The 15,437-nt window shown below is 51.9% G+C and overlaps 1 protein-coding gene across 2 annotated transcripts; it reads right to left on the bottom strand.

The window, feature by feature from the left end:
• Positions 1–6,938: 6,938 nt before the first annotated feature.
• On the bottom strand, positions 6,939–14,402 carry LOC311579792 (ly-6/neurotoxin-like protein 1). 2 transcript variants are annotated; one of them, XM_084750631.1, is made up of 3 exons: positions 14,289–14,379; positions 10,735–10,833; positions 6,939–7,621 (listed from the first exon to the last, which is right to left on the bottom strand). In XM_084750631.1, exons 1-3 carry the CDS (start codon positions 14,341–14,343, stop codon positions 7,410–7,412), a joined length of 366 nt encoding a protein of 121 aa, XP_084606757.1. In that variant the 5' UTR covers positions 14,344–14,379; the 3' UTR covers positions 6,939–7,409. The 2 variants fall into 2 exon arrangements, with proteins under 2 accessions (XP_084606757.1, XP_084606758.1); XM_084750632.1 differs by lacking the exon at positions 10,735–10,833 and having other exon boundaries at positions 14,289–14,402.
• Between the last annotated feature and the right edge of the window lie 1,035 nt (positions 14,403–15,437).

The following is a 15,437-nucleotide window of genomic DNA, read 5'->3' as shown; positions in this document are numbered from 1 at the left end:
CAGACTTCACATGCACGCCCTGGGTAGGAGGCGGTATCCTCATGCTGGCTTGTCCCCAGGGGCTCAGGCTTCATAATGGCCACAGGGTTTGGATCTGGAGGCCATAGGTGAGGCCCCACATGCATGGTGGAAAGGGCCTTTGTCCTTAGCAGGATTGCTAGGAGGACGTGCCAGCTGCCTATCCCCAGCTGGGTTCCAGCAGAAGTGCCAAACAGCCACATTCTAAATTTTCTCTTAGGAGAGTGTGTGATCCCGGTGATCCCGGTGGCAAGAGCTCTTGGGGCTACCAGGGCAGTCAGTCCTGTTGGAGGTAGCCAGGATGGAACTTGAGGGCAGGGCAAGGTGGAATAGGCACAGGTGGGTGGGGGTGGGTGGAGGGAGGGGTGGGGCATCATGTGCCTCATGTCTGCCTTATGCACCTCTTTGTTTCATTTATTTATTTATTTTTATGCACCTCTTTCATGCCGAGCCACTGTGCCGAGAGCCTGGGTCGGCCTAGTCTTTGTTCATAGCTCCTGAGGCTGGGGCTGAGACCTGATCACAGCTCCTGGGGCTGGGGCTGAGACCTGATTTCTACCTTTCAGATGCTGGCAGAAGTGGGAAGAGAGGAACACAGAGCAGGGGACCGCTGTCACCTGCTCCTCAGGTTTGCCCGTTCCCTGACCTCAGCAGGCCGACCAGGAAGTTGAGGGACAAGCCTGGACCTCTGTCTGGAGCAGAGGTCTCCCTGCTCATGTCCTTCCCCCTTGCAGTCACGTCTGTGACACAGGGATCATGAAAAGTGTGAGTGGCCCAGAGGGAAGGCTTATGGGTGAGGGACGGTGCAGCATAGCACTGGAGCCTTCTGAAAGTGCAGTTCTGGGCCCTTTCCTGGCCTGAAGAGGGCATTCGGTAGATAGGTCTGCTCCCTAGGTGGAAGGTGTCCAAACACCTTAGGATATAAGAAGTAGACACTCCCCAGAGCCGCCCCCCCCAAAAGCCACCCTATACTTCAATACACTTCATTCATTCATTCACTTATTCATTCATAATATTTTATAAAGACCTACTATATTTTAGTCACTACTGGCATAAGGGACACTGAGGGAGGGGAAAGGCAGGGCCCAGTCCTATGCCCAGACTAGTAGGAGAGAGGGACACAAATATCATTGCTGTGTGTTGTATATTGAATGACAGCTAGAGGGGTAGGGGGCTGAGGCACTATAGGAGGACTGACCTATGTAGATCTGTCTAAGCTGGGACCTGAGGGTAGGTGGCCATGAGCTGGTGAAGAGTGTTCTAAGACAAGGACACCAGAGTTTTGGCTTCCCATGCCACACCCTAGTCTATCTCTTTTTCTGCAAGGCCATGCAAATGCTCAGTGAGTCAGGCAGCGGAGAGAGGAGTGTTTCCCTGGGGCCCGTTCTGTCCTTAATCACCCAGGTAGAGGCACAGATGACACAGAGACAGGCAGAACTTTGGTCAGCATCACTCTAGACCTGGGGCCTCTCTCTCCACAACCCTTTCTCCTGGCACAAGAGTAACCTTTACACAAGGAGACACAAATCTAGGCATGGGTGTTGGGGTTGCACTAGAGCTGCTGTGTCTCCAAATGTTAATTGCTTGCCTCCCAAGATCCTTACAAGCAAATTCTCAAGTATCCAAAATGACTTGGGGTAAACCTTGCCTCCCACATTATCCCTGATTGGCTAAATAAAATTGCCTATAGCCTGGACTGGACAGAGAGAGGTAAGCAGAGCCAAGGTCGTTGGGCTTTGGGCGTGGGAGAGAGACCACGAGGAAGGAGAGAGGGAGGAGGAAGTAGGATCAGGTCGCCATGGGTTAGTGTGAACTAGAAACACATGGCCAGGAGGAGGTTGCTCTGAGGATTGGCACGATGGAGCAGAAGCAGCCCAGATGGAAAATGTGCAAGTATTTATGGGGACCTGGGCTGGGGAGCCAGACAAGATAGCTTAGAGGGCTAATATCAACCCAGCCCCAGTACATTAAAGCTTATTAAAATCTAACAGGTTTCTGTGTCTCTTCTTTATAAAATAGCAGGTTAAGAAATAACTGCCACTTTAATGATTATATAAATTAACATTAAATGTTAATAACCTTTCAGCACACGGGTACTGCTCACCCGCTGTCTAACACCTGGCATAGCCCTCCTGCGCCTTAAACTGCTCTCTAGGACCCTGGCCACCAACAGCAGTTCTCTAGAGGCCCTCCTTCCATAATTCATCTATCAGCAATTCATTCATGATCCATTCATCTATCCTGTGCTCATTCATTCAACCACCCATCTTCCCATCGCCTGTTCATTATCTATTACTTCATCAATCATCATCAATCAACCAGCTACCTCTCCCTGGCCATCCATCCACTTGTTCACTCATCAACCTAACCATCATCCATGCCCCCTCCATTGTCTATCCATTCTCACTCTTCCATCCTTCAATCAGTCCATCCATCCACTTATCAATCATTCAACCATCCCCTGTTATCTACATACTCACTGATCTACCCATCAATCCATCCGTCCATGCATGTACCATATATATATATATATATATATATATATATATATATATATATATATATATATATATATAGTCATGTATCCTCCCATTCATCTTTCCACACATTCACTCACCTACCCATTCTTTACCCACCCGCCAAACTACCCATTTGTCCACACATTCATCCCCCAGTCATCTACTTGTCCAGCTACCTACTGACCCTTCCATCTGTTCACTTTTCCTCCTATCTTCTATACACATCTGTCCATTTAGCCATCTGTCTCTCTGTCCATCTATCCTATAGGTATGTGTTGCAAAGCATCACCCATGCTCACTCATGTCTCCATGCTGGACGCACGGGAATACAGATACACACAAGGCAGAGTCCTAATGTGACAGAGCTCAGATTTCCCAGGACACCATTCAGTAAAGTCAGCAGACTGAATTTTAAGACATAAAGTATGAACAGGGCCCATGAAGACCAATAAGTTAGGACGGCAGGTGGAGTGATGGAGGCTGTGCTGGACCACTGAGTGGTCCAGGAAGAGCCAGTGGGCCAGATTTTTTTTTTTAACAATGGGGAAAGACCGGTGATGAGTACAGTTGTGAGGTAAGTAATGTGATAACTCCAGGATGGTCCCTTAGTCATAACCCCAGGAAGGGTGATTGCATCGAGTGCTCTCCACTTTTTCACCTGTGCCTCAGTCTCAGGATGAGGTCTTGATGGTCCCTGTGATACTTCCAGGGCCTGTGGGTGAATTCCTACCTCACCCACGAGCCCCTCCCCTATGACTCAGTGCAGACTTGCTCTCAGAGGCGTTCCACAAGGAAGTGAGGTCTCAGCCTGTCCCAGGAAAGGGTTATTTGGTCAGCAGCATCTCTGCCCCCTGGGCCTTTGTCCCTAGCCTGATGTGATCTGCTGTCGGGAGAATAAGAAGTCACCCTGCAAGAGGAAGCTGAGATCATGAAGGGTGAGAGTCAAAGTCAGCAAGGCTGAGGGTGGCAGCTCAGGAGCCTGTGACACACAGGTAACTTGGGGATGGGAGAGGACTTGGCAAAAAACAACTCCAGTCCTACGTTAGAGGGAAAACACTACGCTGCTGCCTGACTAACTTGTCTGTCATCAGCGCTACCCTTGGAGCTGGTGGCTGTCCTCACATGACTAGGGCAGGAAGCCGGCTTCTGTTCCTTCATCCTCACCTGGATCACATGGATCAGGCAGTTGTCCTCAAGGATTCCACTGTGATGCTGGATCCAAGGCAAGGGTGTGTTCATTGTGAGGAGGAGTTTGCATGGTGCTATAGTCTCCTCTGGGTGTGGGCACAGCCCGGGGCAAGAAGGAGGGTCCTAAGCTGCCCTGCCAGGGAGCTCACTGTTAATCCTAAGAGATTAGGGATCAAGAGGTATACTCTCTGCACACCCAAAGTTATATAAGGAGGGCGGGAATGGAAAGGTCCTTGGAGTGCAGACATGCCAGTGCCCACAGTAGAGGAAACATCACGCAAGAGGCCAGGTCAGATGGCCAGCTGGGCAGATGAAAAAGACATAGGCAGCACCTGCCTTCACTCCAGAACTCCCCACTGGCTGGCACAGTGGGCGTAACCCCAGGGCTAGCCTTCCGTTTCTGGTTCTACTATGAGTTGACTCTCAGCCTGAGCTCCGGAGAGTTCCAGTTGCTTCTCTATACCCCGCCCCCAACCACTACCACCTGCCTCCTGTTGAGCACCTGGGGGGCAACCAGGGCCTCAACAGAGCCCAAAGTGACGCTCCCTTGTGTGCATCAACCTCCTCTTCCCTCTTCAGACCCTGGGGTTCCTACCTGGCTGTCTCTGCCTCTCAGCCAATCACATGTCTCCCAAGCTCGGAGTCTGTGCCTATGTCCCTGTCCTCATCATCCTTACCTCACTTCTTTCCTATAGCCAAGGCCCTGACGGAAACATTGCTGGATGGATCCCTTCTCTGCTGACTTAGTGCTCTTTGCTTCAAGCCTTGTCTCCCTACCCTGCTCATGAGTCTGACATCGGCTGGCCGCCCCCACTTTCCACTGCCCACTCTCCCAGGGCTCCACTTTCTTTCAGGCCCTTCAAGCCACCTCCAAGCTCTGTGTGGCAACCACACAGTGCGGACTGGCTGCCCTGAAGGGCAAGGCTCTTCTGGTTAGACTTTGGGAAAGTTGGTCAGATAGGAGAGGGCCCCAGTGGTCCCTGTATGACTGCTTCATAACCCTAGACCCCCACACCCCCAAACTCCAGAGGAGTAGGCTGGCCACTCAGGGGCTGAGGTATGCCGAGGCTTCAAGGGTCTTGCTCAGCACCCTTAGCTTACTCAGTACTCTCGGTCTTCCCCACCTTTCTTGCCCTTCACGGCGCTCGCCATCCTAGCTCACTGCTCCCAAGACTTAGGAACTAGTGTTTCAAAATGTTGCCCAGTGCGTAGTCCTGACTTGGGCAGTCTTTGAGGGCATGTGAGGCAGGGCACTAGAGTCTAGACACTAAAGGACTGTGGCCCTGTGAAGCTAGGTGGTGTCTTCTGGGATGTGTGGGGGGAGACACACAGGGAGGGGGAGGGGCTTTGTGGGTAGGTGGGAGGTAGCAAGCACGGAATGAGTGTGCGTGTCCTGGCTCTGTTGCCTAGGGTTGCAACAGGTGAGGGAAGGGAGGCTGAATGGAGGGCCAAGTACCATTCTCCAAGAAGAGGAAAACATCTTCTGGGAAGGCTCTGAGCCAACCCCAGGTGATGGAAGAGGCCCCTGCTAGGCAGATAGGAGACCTACTGTCACTTGTCCTGGATGTTTGTTCTTATTGTCTGGAAAGGAATATGGGGAACAAAATTTTACAGTAGGCAAATACTGTACCTCTGAGCTGGTTCTCCATCTTCAAATGTAAATTGGTAAAGAAGTAGGGAACAGTCAAGAGACATATTTCTTCTAGCCTCTGGGTGAGAGACAGAAGAGCAGGGAAGAAACCTGGGGCTGGATAGGTAGGCTGACAGGCAGCCCTCACAGGCCTGGAGGCAGGGAAAAACTAGGGGTATAAGCTCCAAGCCTGGGCATGCTCCAGAGCTCCTTAAACAAGGCAGAACAGGCTCTTCAGGCACAGGTGCTCTGGGCAGGTGTAACACTGTTAAATGTCAACTTGAAAGAGTCCAGAACCACTTGGGAGATGGGTCTCTGGCCATGTCCATGAAGGATTATGCTGACTGTATTAACTGGGGTGGGAAGACTCACCGTGGCTGGGACTCTGAATTGTATAAGTGGAGAAAGGAGACTTGAGTAGGGGCTGGAGAGACGGCTCAGCGGTTAAGAGCACTGGCTGCTCTTCCAGAGGACCCTGGTTTGGTTCCCAGCACTCGCATGGCAGCTCACAACTGTCTGTGACTCCACTTCCAAGGGATCTGACACCCTTTTCTGATCTTCCTGGGTACCAGGCACATATGTGGTACACAGACCCATGTGTAGATGCACAGCAGGCAAGCATTGCTCCATTTCTCGATGCAGTCTAATGGTATACTTAAAGCCCTGGTTGCTGTGACCTCCTTACCATGGTAAACTAGACCTTGAATCATGAGCCAAAATAAACTCTTTCTCTGACCGCTTTTGTCAGGATGTTTTATTACAGCAACAGGGAGAGACAGCAGGGGTAAGGAACAAAACTCTCCAGAGTTGAGGGACTCTGCCTTTGCCCCTGAAGAAGAGCCCTGGAGGACATATGCTCTTGGGTCCTGATGACTATTCAGAAAGATAAGGGTTTCCCGTGCCACCAACTAGGCGTATGGAGTTTTAGGGACCCGGGGGCACTGTAAAGGATGTGACTGTCTCCCCAGTAGCAGCATCAGGGACATCACAGCTCAGAAGGGCTCTCAGGGGGACCCCTGTGAGTGCTCCACTTGGGGTGTGGTAGGAGTCTGTTCCCTCAATTTTGGCCAAGGGGACCTAGTATAGATACAGGAGACCTGAGCCCAAAGCAGAGGCACCACTCCTGCACCTGGGCTTATGCATTAAGGATTCTACCTGGCCCTGACTCAGGTGTCCCTGCCTGTCTCTGAGGGTGAGGTTGACCAAGGACCAGAAACCCCTCAGACCCAACGCCTTGGGCCAAGCAGACTTGCTGCATCTTTCCCCCCTTTCTCCTCCTCCTCCTCCTTTCTTCTTCTTCTTCTTCTTCTTCTTCTTCTTCTTCTTCTTCTTCTTCTTCTTCTTCTTCTTCTTCTTCTTCTTCTTCTCTTAGAACAGCATAGGGAAGGGCTGGCAAGATAATGCTGCCAGGGAGACAAAGCAGTTTCCCTATGCCCAGGGAGGATGGACATCCATTCCATCGTCTAACACCAAGACCAAGGTGATCTGCATCACCCCAACACACACACACAACACACACACACACACACACACACACACACACACACACACACACACACACACACACACACGGAAGTCAGAGAAATGTTTAAAAGCTCATGTTCAGTTGGATATACCAGGATCCCTTCACACATAGAAGAAGCCCAGGGGTCCAGATGGCCATATACAGGGTCCTTTCAGTCGAGGAGAGGGTAGTACAAGTGTCAAACCTAAGGTCTGTTCAAAGCTCCTGAAATGAGGGTGGATGGAGTTGGGGAAATGGGGGCTTTTCCTACTAAGGGTAGTTTGGCATGCCCATAGAGGTGAGGGTTTGGGGGAAGTGTGTCCCTGTGCCCCGTTGAAAGATTTCCTGAGGCAGGAGGAGAGCTGGGCTCTGGAACAGGAACCTTAGGACAGGTGCTGTTACTTCCTTTCTGTGACAGACAGGAAGACTGGATGAGTCTTGAGGAGAAATGGGGAGAAAGGGTAACAGCCTAGGCTGGGTAGGGATGGGTGTAGGACACTGCTGAGGCTGCAGACAGATCCCTGATGACAGGGAAAGGCCACCCAGGCCCTCACCAGGCAGCTCGAAGCAGGGCCCACAGTAGGCTGGTAGAGGCACAGGCCCATAGAGCCCCACGGCTGCTGGTCAGACCTGAGGCAGCACTGCGGTTGCACTGGCTGCCCTGGCAGCAGGAGACAGAGAGGGCACGGCCATCTGAAGACACGGTGCTGTTGGGGCAGGTTGGGGCGCAGGACTTCATGACCAAGATGCCTCCAGGATTGGCTGTGGAAACAGGAGGAATGGCCATGGGTATTGTGGTCACAGCCCCCAAAGCTATCACCACCCTGCCAACCCTCAGGGAACCTGCAGCCTGGGACTCTGAGTGTTTGAGGTGGCAACTTGGAGGTGTTCCTAAAGAGCCTCATGAATGGGTGTCATTCCTCAGTGCCTGTGGAGATGCATCCTCTTTATGATGGACTGGGCTTTGTGACATCTGAGGACAAGATTCCTTTCTCCCTCGGTCTGTGGGTCCCTCACTCCCTCTATTTTCCCTTTCCTGAGAAACAGATGATTCCCCCTCTTTTTCCCCCTTTCCTTCCTTTCCCTCCCCTCTCCTCTCTCCTCCCCTCCCCTCCCCTCTCTCCTCCCATCTCCTTTCCCCACTTCTCCCTTCCCCACCTCTCTTGCCCTCTCCTCTCCCCTCTTCCCTCCCGTCACTTCCTCTCTCCCCTCCCTTCCTCTTCCCCTATCTCTCCTCTGGGTTTCAGATACCAGAAGACAGGCTTGGGCTCTTGTTAGATCTCACACCTCTTGGGACTGGGACATCCTAGACAGGCTGAATGACCATAACACTCCATGGCCCATACAGGGGTTTCTAAGTCTCACAATCCATGAGAGGCTAGGCTTGCAAGGGCCCCTGGGAAAGGAGAGGTTGGCATGGGGTGGCTGTGCAGGACTTGCTTTGCACTCTTCCTGTGTGCACACAATGGGGATGACTTGCTTTGTGTCTACACACACATACACAATGGGGACAGCAGGGCTCCTGAGACCACATTAGCCCCAGAGATATAAGTCATTTCCCTCAAGTGGCACTGTTCAGAGGTTCTGGGAGCAGTGACACCAGCCCTGTGAGCAATGGCCTCTAGCCTGGAGTTGGCCCAGATACTGTGTGATGGAGGAGGCTTAACTATCTCAGGATGCTTGATCTTCCTGTGCCTCAGTTTCCCCACCTAGAAAACATAGACTAAAGGTGGAACCTCCCTTCGCCTCGGCCCTTTTTTTATGATAATGAGAAATTCGTGGATAATTTGAATGACACTGGCATGAGGGGAGTGTGGGTAACATGTTAATCATTAGTTGGCAAGTGACCAGGCTCGGTGCCACCTCTGAATAGTCTTCTCCTGGCCTTGGCAGCACAGGGTCAGAATAGACTTCAGCTGCTCCTTGACAAGACAGAATCCAAGCCCTCTGGCATGTGCTGTAAGTGGCTTCTACCTGTCCAGGCCTGGGAAGTACCGTGAGGATGCAGCCTCCTCCCAAGGCAAAAAGGATGCTAAACTTCACATCCTGCAGTTCTAAAGTAGAGTCCTTTACTATCCCAGATAAAGCAGAAGAAAGGCAGCCTCAGGGCTGTGTGTGAAGAATTGCTATGATTTATGGTCTCGCCTGCCCAGGGCTTAGAGAGAGAAGACCTTGATGTTGGTAATCCATCTGTCCTCTCTCCTTGGAAACCCAGCAGCTAAAGGCATCCCCTAACCCATGGGACTGACACCCAGGGTCTGATGCTGACCACTCATATTATTGCACCTCCTTGCCCTCCTCACCTTCAACAGACAAGGGCCTCTTTCTGCCCACAATGGACTCTCCTACCAAAAGTGCTTGTCCCCAGCCCATGTTGCTTCTCCAGAGAACTTTCTGTTGCTTTCTGAAGGATATCTTTCAACTCTACTCGCCTGGGATGTCTGAGATCTTAGAGTACAGGAATGGTTCCACATATCTAACTTGCAGAGATGGATGGACAGACTACAGGCCAGATAGACACATGCTCAGTAAGGGGCAAGGACAGGGCAGGAGCCCCGGAGTCCCTGAGAGAAGCCATTGTCCAGGGATGGAACTATGAGGAGCTCTGGTTCCCTGGTACCCTGAGGGCCCTCATTGTTTTCCATCTTTGCTTCAACTGGACCCCTTTGCTTAGGTCTTTTCTGGGCTTTGGCTCCTGATGTGGCACTCACTCGTTGCTGGGCAAAGACCTCATCTTCACTGCTCTTGCCTTGTGCCCTTGGGCAATCGCTGGGCCTGTTAGCCCACTAGGTGTTTACCTCTTTGCAGAACAGCTGTGAATAACTACTGGCAGCTGTCTTTGGACAGGATGCTCCTCTGCAGGGTAAGGAGGGTCCTGGAGGCAGTGGAGGAGTGTATCATGTTTCCTCCTAGAGCCCCTAAGCCAAGCAGCACAAGAGCCAGCCAGAGTGTGGGCAGGAGTGTTCTCGTAGGGTCTGGACTGGGTGTTGTGTGGCTGTACCAGACACTGCTGCCTCATAAAATAGGAATGACATCAAGCCTGAGCTAGACCGGCCCATGTCACCTCTGAAACTGTGTGTTCTTATGGACATCCCAAGGCCACACTGGGAACCCACCTGGCTTCCTTCCCCTCTCCCCAGAATGGTATCTTAGGAGAAGCTGCCTAATGACCATAGCAACTTCCACTCACTGGGGCCAATGGCCTCATGTCTCAGTTCCAATGGCAGCATCAAAGAGAGGATCCTCAAACCCTTCGAGACCTACACGTGACATTGTCCACTTGGATCTTCAGAGTCTGAAAGGTCTGCTGGCCTCTCTGCTACACTCACACTTTCTTCTGGGATCACTTCAGATTAGTGACTCCCTGCCCTTAGCTACTCTAGCACCAAGCCTGAATCCCATCACAGCCACCATCACAGCCCAGTACACAAGCTCTAGGCCCCAGCTCAGCCCCTCTGCTCAGGAGAGAACCAGATGCACAGAGGGATGCAGAAAAGAGAGGGCCTAGCCTGGCAAGTTCAAGGGAATCTCAACAGTGGCAGGATTGAATTCTAGAGTCATGGGGCATAGCACCCAGGGGCAAAGGCTATGGCAGACAGGGATCTGGGTGGGCAATAAATTATCCAGAGGAGCCTGAAATACCAGGCTGTGATGCCAGCATCTTCAATATGTCAATCTACATCCAGTCCTTATCCCATTTAATCTTCAGCCTAGTTTAAACTGTAAACTAGAGGATGATGATGTTTCTAGGGTCTGACGTGGGGATACTGAGGGCTTCCATTGTGGAGGATGGAGAGAGGCCAAAGGGGCCCCGGAAAGCACTTGTGTAGTGCTTGGTGGGGCGGGATGGGGCCTGCATGGCCCAGGGTACTCACTGGCCCGAGTGATCACACAGTACTTGTCCGTCAAGGCGCACTCCACGAGAGACTCGCAGTTCTCGTGCCCACAGCACACATGGCAGTGCAGGGCCCGGGCTGGGGGGAAGCACAGGCCATCAGTCTGGGCTGGGGCTGGGACTAAGTGCCCAGCCACCTGCCTAGTGGCCCACTCAAAGTCATAGGCTGGGATCCTCCTTTCCCCTCTAGGAGTTCCCCCAGTCCTTTAGGAGAGTCTGAAAAGCTAAGAACTTCATGGCTGTCATTATGACACGATCTTCCCTGTGTGTGTCAGTGTCCAAGTGTCAGCTTGAGCTGCAGGAAGGGTATGGGGTGTGGTAGCATGTTACCCTCAGGCTAGACTCAGCGGCAGTCTGCCTAAAGCTTCTCTGGCACCTATGAACTCCCACACTTATCTGGCTCATTGCTTTGTGTTTATCTCTCTGTCAAGGAGACGGAGAACATTAGTGAGTGCAGGAGATCCTTATCGGCTAAACCAGGAGGAGATCAAATGGGTGAGTAGATGTACGTATGTATGCATGTACGTATGTGTGTGTGTGTGTATACACAGGAGTGGGTAGATGGATGGATGTGTGGATGGGTGGGTGGGAGGATGGGGGAGTGAGGAGATAGATAGGGATGGTATGTATGCTTGGATGAGTGGATAGATAGGCGGGTAGAAAGGTAGATGAATTAAAACATGCATGCCTAATGGGTGGCTGGCTGGCTGCATGGATGGATGGGAGAATATGGGCAAGTGGATGATAGGTGGGAATTGTATGTATGGTTGGATGAGTGGATAGGTAGATGGGAAAAATGGTAGATGAATTAAAGCATGGATGGATGGATGGACAGATGGATGGATGGATGGATGGATGGACAGATGGATGGATGGATGGATGGATGGATGGATGGACAGATGGATGAATGGAAAGATGGATGGATGTACAGGTGGATGGATGGACAGATGGATGGATGGATGGATGGATGGATGGACAAATGGATGGATGGATGAGTGTGCGGTTATATAGCTGGATGGATAGATAAGTGAATGAATGCATGTGTGAGTGGATGAGCAGAGGAATGGGCAGATGGTGAATAGATGAGTAGTGAAAGGGTGCGTGCATGGGTGGGTTAGAAGGGTTCATGGGCAGAAGGAGGTGTATACGAATACGTGGGTGGATGGGTGGGTAGGTGCATGAATTTCTAGAGAGGTAGTGGTGGGTGGCAGAAAGGATGGAGCATCAAAAAGAAATATGATCCATGGTGCCCTCACCTGTAATGTGGGAATAATGGTGTTCTTGGCTTTCTCAGATGATAAAACAACAGAGCTCATAATGCACATGGATCCTGTCCCTTTCTTTCTTGGGAAGAAGACAGAATGGACCTTCCAGGGCTAGGACAGTTGCCTTCCTAGAGACAGCTCCCTAGCCAGGGCAGTCTGGCTCTAATAACGTTGTGTCTCTAAGCATCATGAAGTCCTTAGAGCTGTTCATCTGGAGGCAAGGACCAGCCTGGACCTGACCCACTCCTTCCAAGGCCTGTTGGTGTCCCTCACCTCCAGGCTGAACTCAGAGGCCTCAGGAAAAGACTGCCAGTGCTAGGAAGCTGAGAAGGTGACAGAGATCCTGTGACACTGGCCACAGCTTCCAACCACAAAACTGACAAGAGAGCCCTTAAGAGAACACAGGCTGCCTACCCATGACTGACTCACTGAGCAGTGAGACTCCTGTAAGGATGGCTTGGGCAGAGGGCACAGCGATTACTCCATGGTGACCCCAGCTGAGAGGCAAAATGATTTGTGAGAGGGCCGGATAACCGGGGGAGCCCTCCATCTTTGCCCATGTGAGTGAATTTCTATGTGTGGTTGAGAACAGTTGCATTGGCCAAAGGTGCAGAACTGCAGAGACAAAGCCAGCTTGGAGGGTTGCAAGGACCCCTCAACTGCAACAAGACATGCTAGGGGTCCTGGTGCAGACACTGGGCTGTTGGGAAAGATGTCTTTGTGGCTAGGCCTTGGGAGGGATGTCCTGTAAGGAGTGTCCCGCAGGAGTTTCACTTCAGGGCATTGAATAGCAGGTGTGTCCTGCAGGAGTGTCTTACCAGGGAGTGTCCTGTGGGGTTTTCCCTGTAAGACTGTTGGGTACCAGGTGATCTTGGCAATGCATACCTACTTGGACCTTAGTCAAGTTTACACATGGAATGAGATGATTACACCTCCCACATAAGGGTCATGAGTTTTGAAGCTGTGATGGGCCTGTGTTGAGAGTTGGGAGGTGTCCATGTCACTTGGCAATCTTCTCTAGGATAAGAGATATACAATTTTCCAGGCTAAGGTCTCAGGAACTCTCAGAAAAAAAGAGCCTCCTTCATTGAGAATGTCTCCTGGCTAAGATCTCCTATCCCATGCAGAACCTCTGCACACTAGTCCACAGTCCTGTTTGGCTGGGGAGACAAAGGTTATTGTAGACAAGGACCTCACAGTACCCCAGTTTCCTCATTGCAATTCCCAGAGACCTCTGCCCTAGAAGCTGGTAAGGGTTAGTGGGATACACTCCTTAAGCCTTCAGAACCTTAATGGGTTCCCAGAAGGCACTGTCCTGCAAGAATGCTCTAAGATCAACCTCCCAGGAAAGCCGAGCCTTGAGGACAAAAGTATCCCAGCCAGCCAGTGTCCCCCACCTTCTGACTCAGCCCTCCCACCCTCCTGCCCTGTAGCTGTTTCCTGCCTCCCAGGCTGGGGGTTCCTGCTTAATGGGTCTCTCTGGTCTGAGGGCTCCCAAGTATTTTCCTCTCCATGTTTGCTAAGCGATGACCCCAACCTGACCCTGCCCTCCTCCCTGTCCTCCAGGCCAGCCTCCACCCTTGCCCAGTGTCTCTCTACCTGCTTTTCTACCTCCTACATGGGCACCTGATGGCTAGGCTGTGTCCCAAGGCCCTTCTTCTTCTTCTTCTTTTTCCTCCTCCCCCTCCCCACGCTCAGGGGAAGCTGATGGGGCTAATTATCCTGGAGATGATAATTATTCCACTGATAATCACAGGCTGAAGTACATTCCTCCCACCCCCGGCCTCGTTTCTGTCCCTAAACCAGGTCATCAGGGTCAGGGCGGAGCGGGATGGAGGGGTGAGACCCGTGCAGTCTGTCTTGCTGATATCTTTCCTTCCTTTTTAGTACCAAGAGTCCTGCATTCCAGGAGTGCCTCATCCTGAGAGGAGGGGGCAGAGTTGACCCTTCTCCCTAAATCCCAGGACCTAGTACTCACAAGAGGTACCCAGGGTACCTCCCCTTTCTGCACCTCTGGCCTCTCACTCTAATTTTTATACACTTACCCCACAAAGAGCAAGAAAGTCCTACATAATAATCTAAAAGGAAGAGGTTTCCCAATCTGACTGGTCAGAGAGCCATTATTGGAGCCTCTTCCTCACTCCCTGAAGCCTCCTTACCAGGCTAGTGCACTAGATGGTACCCTCAGAAGCTCCACTAACCCCATACACCTGCACCCTTCCTAGAGGCTGCCTACCTCCCCTCCAACCAAGTGCAGCCAGCGCCTTACCCAGAGAAGCACACACAGCAGCCAGCAGCATCAGTACCAGGAGGGACCTCATCATGGATTTCCACCAGGAACTGGGGAGCCACCAGAGAGTGGGTGCCTTTATAAGGCCACTGGGTGCCTGGGAAACCTGGTAATTTGGCTGGGGGATGAGCTTTGGGTGGCGAGGCTGGCTGGCCTGACTCATGTCACCCAGGCTCCCTCAGCCCCACCTCTAAGGTGCCCCTCGGCCTCCCCTTCCGGTTACCAAGAGACCCCAGCTGAACTAGGGAGGAAGGAGAGGATCTGTGGTGACATTCCTGTCTTTTAGTCTGAGAAGAAGGTGGTTCTCCCCTGGGGGTTCTGAAAACTGTCTCTTCTGAGCATCACAGTCCCTCCCCTCTGCCCTCCCCTCACATTGGGCAGTCAGAAAGACACCGAACCCATGTTAATGGGAGAAACTGCTGTATTATGGGCTGAAGCTGGCCCCTTCCATCTCAACGTGCATACAGTTCCTAAGGATCGAGTGGAAGGCTGATTCTAACTTGGAGGTCAAGGCTGACGTTTTACCTACTCAGAGGCTGATCTGGAGCAGGATCCTCATCAGGGCAAAGACTAGGCAGCCTGGGGCACACCCCATCCCTATCTCTGGCCTCCACCTTGGGAGCTGTGGAATGACCAGAGTTCCCAGGAGAGATAGGAAATGACTCCTTCTTATACTGGTTATGAGGTCTTGCTGAGGTCTGAGGCTCAGAGATGGGAGCCCACATTTCCTAGTATCTCTTCTGTCCCATCTTATGGCTGCCCCTGCCCAGGTCTCCCCTTGCCCAGACCTCTTGTCTGGTTCCCCTGGTCTCCCCTGGCTTTGTGTGCCTGCCCAAGTAGATTCTTGTTCCCTTAGCCCTTAATACAAGCCACTTCCTCCTACCTTAAGACCCTCATCCAGACCTAGCTTTGTGCTTAGAGCACACCCCTACAGACAAATCACCTTTATCCAAACATTCGTTTTAGCCCCTGCCCTAGCCTGTGCCTAGGAGGTACCTACATAGAGCCTGAACCCCTTTCTAGATGTCTTCTAGAGGCCTAGAAGCTCCAGAGCCTCTCCTGTGTCTCCCTTGAGGCTGGATGAAGATGCTGGAGGCCTCACTGGGCTGTGAGTAGAAACGGTAATGG

The sequence above is a fragment of the Acomys minous genome (genome assembly GCF_964271855.1).
Source record: "Acomys minous genome assembly, chromosome: 12".
NCBI lineage: Eukaryota > Metazoa > Chordata > Mammalia > Rodentia > Muridae > Acomys > Acomys minous.
The sequence above is the reverse complement of the archived record's forward strand: the minus strand, read 5'-3'. Positions and strand labels throughout refer to the sequence as shown.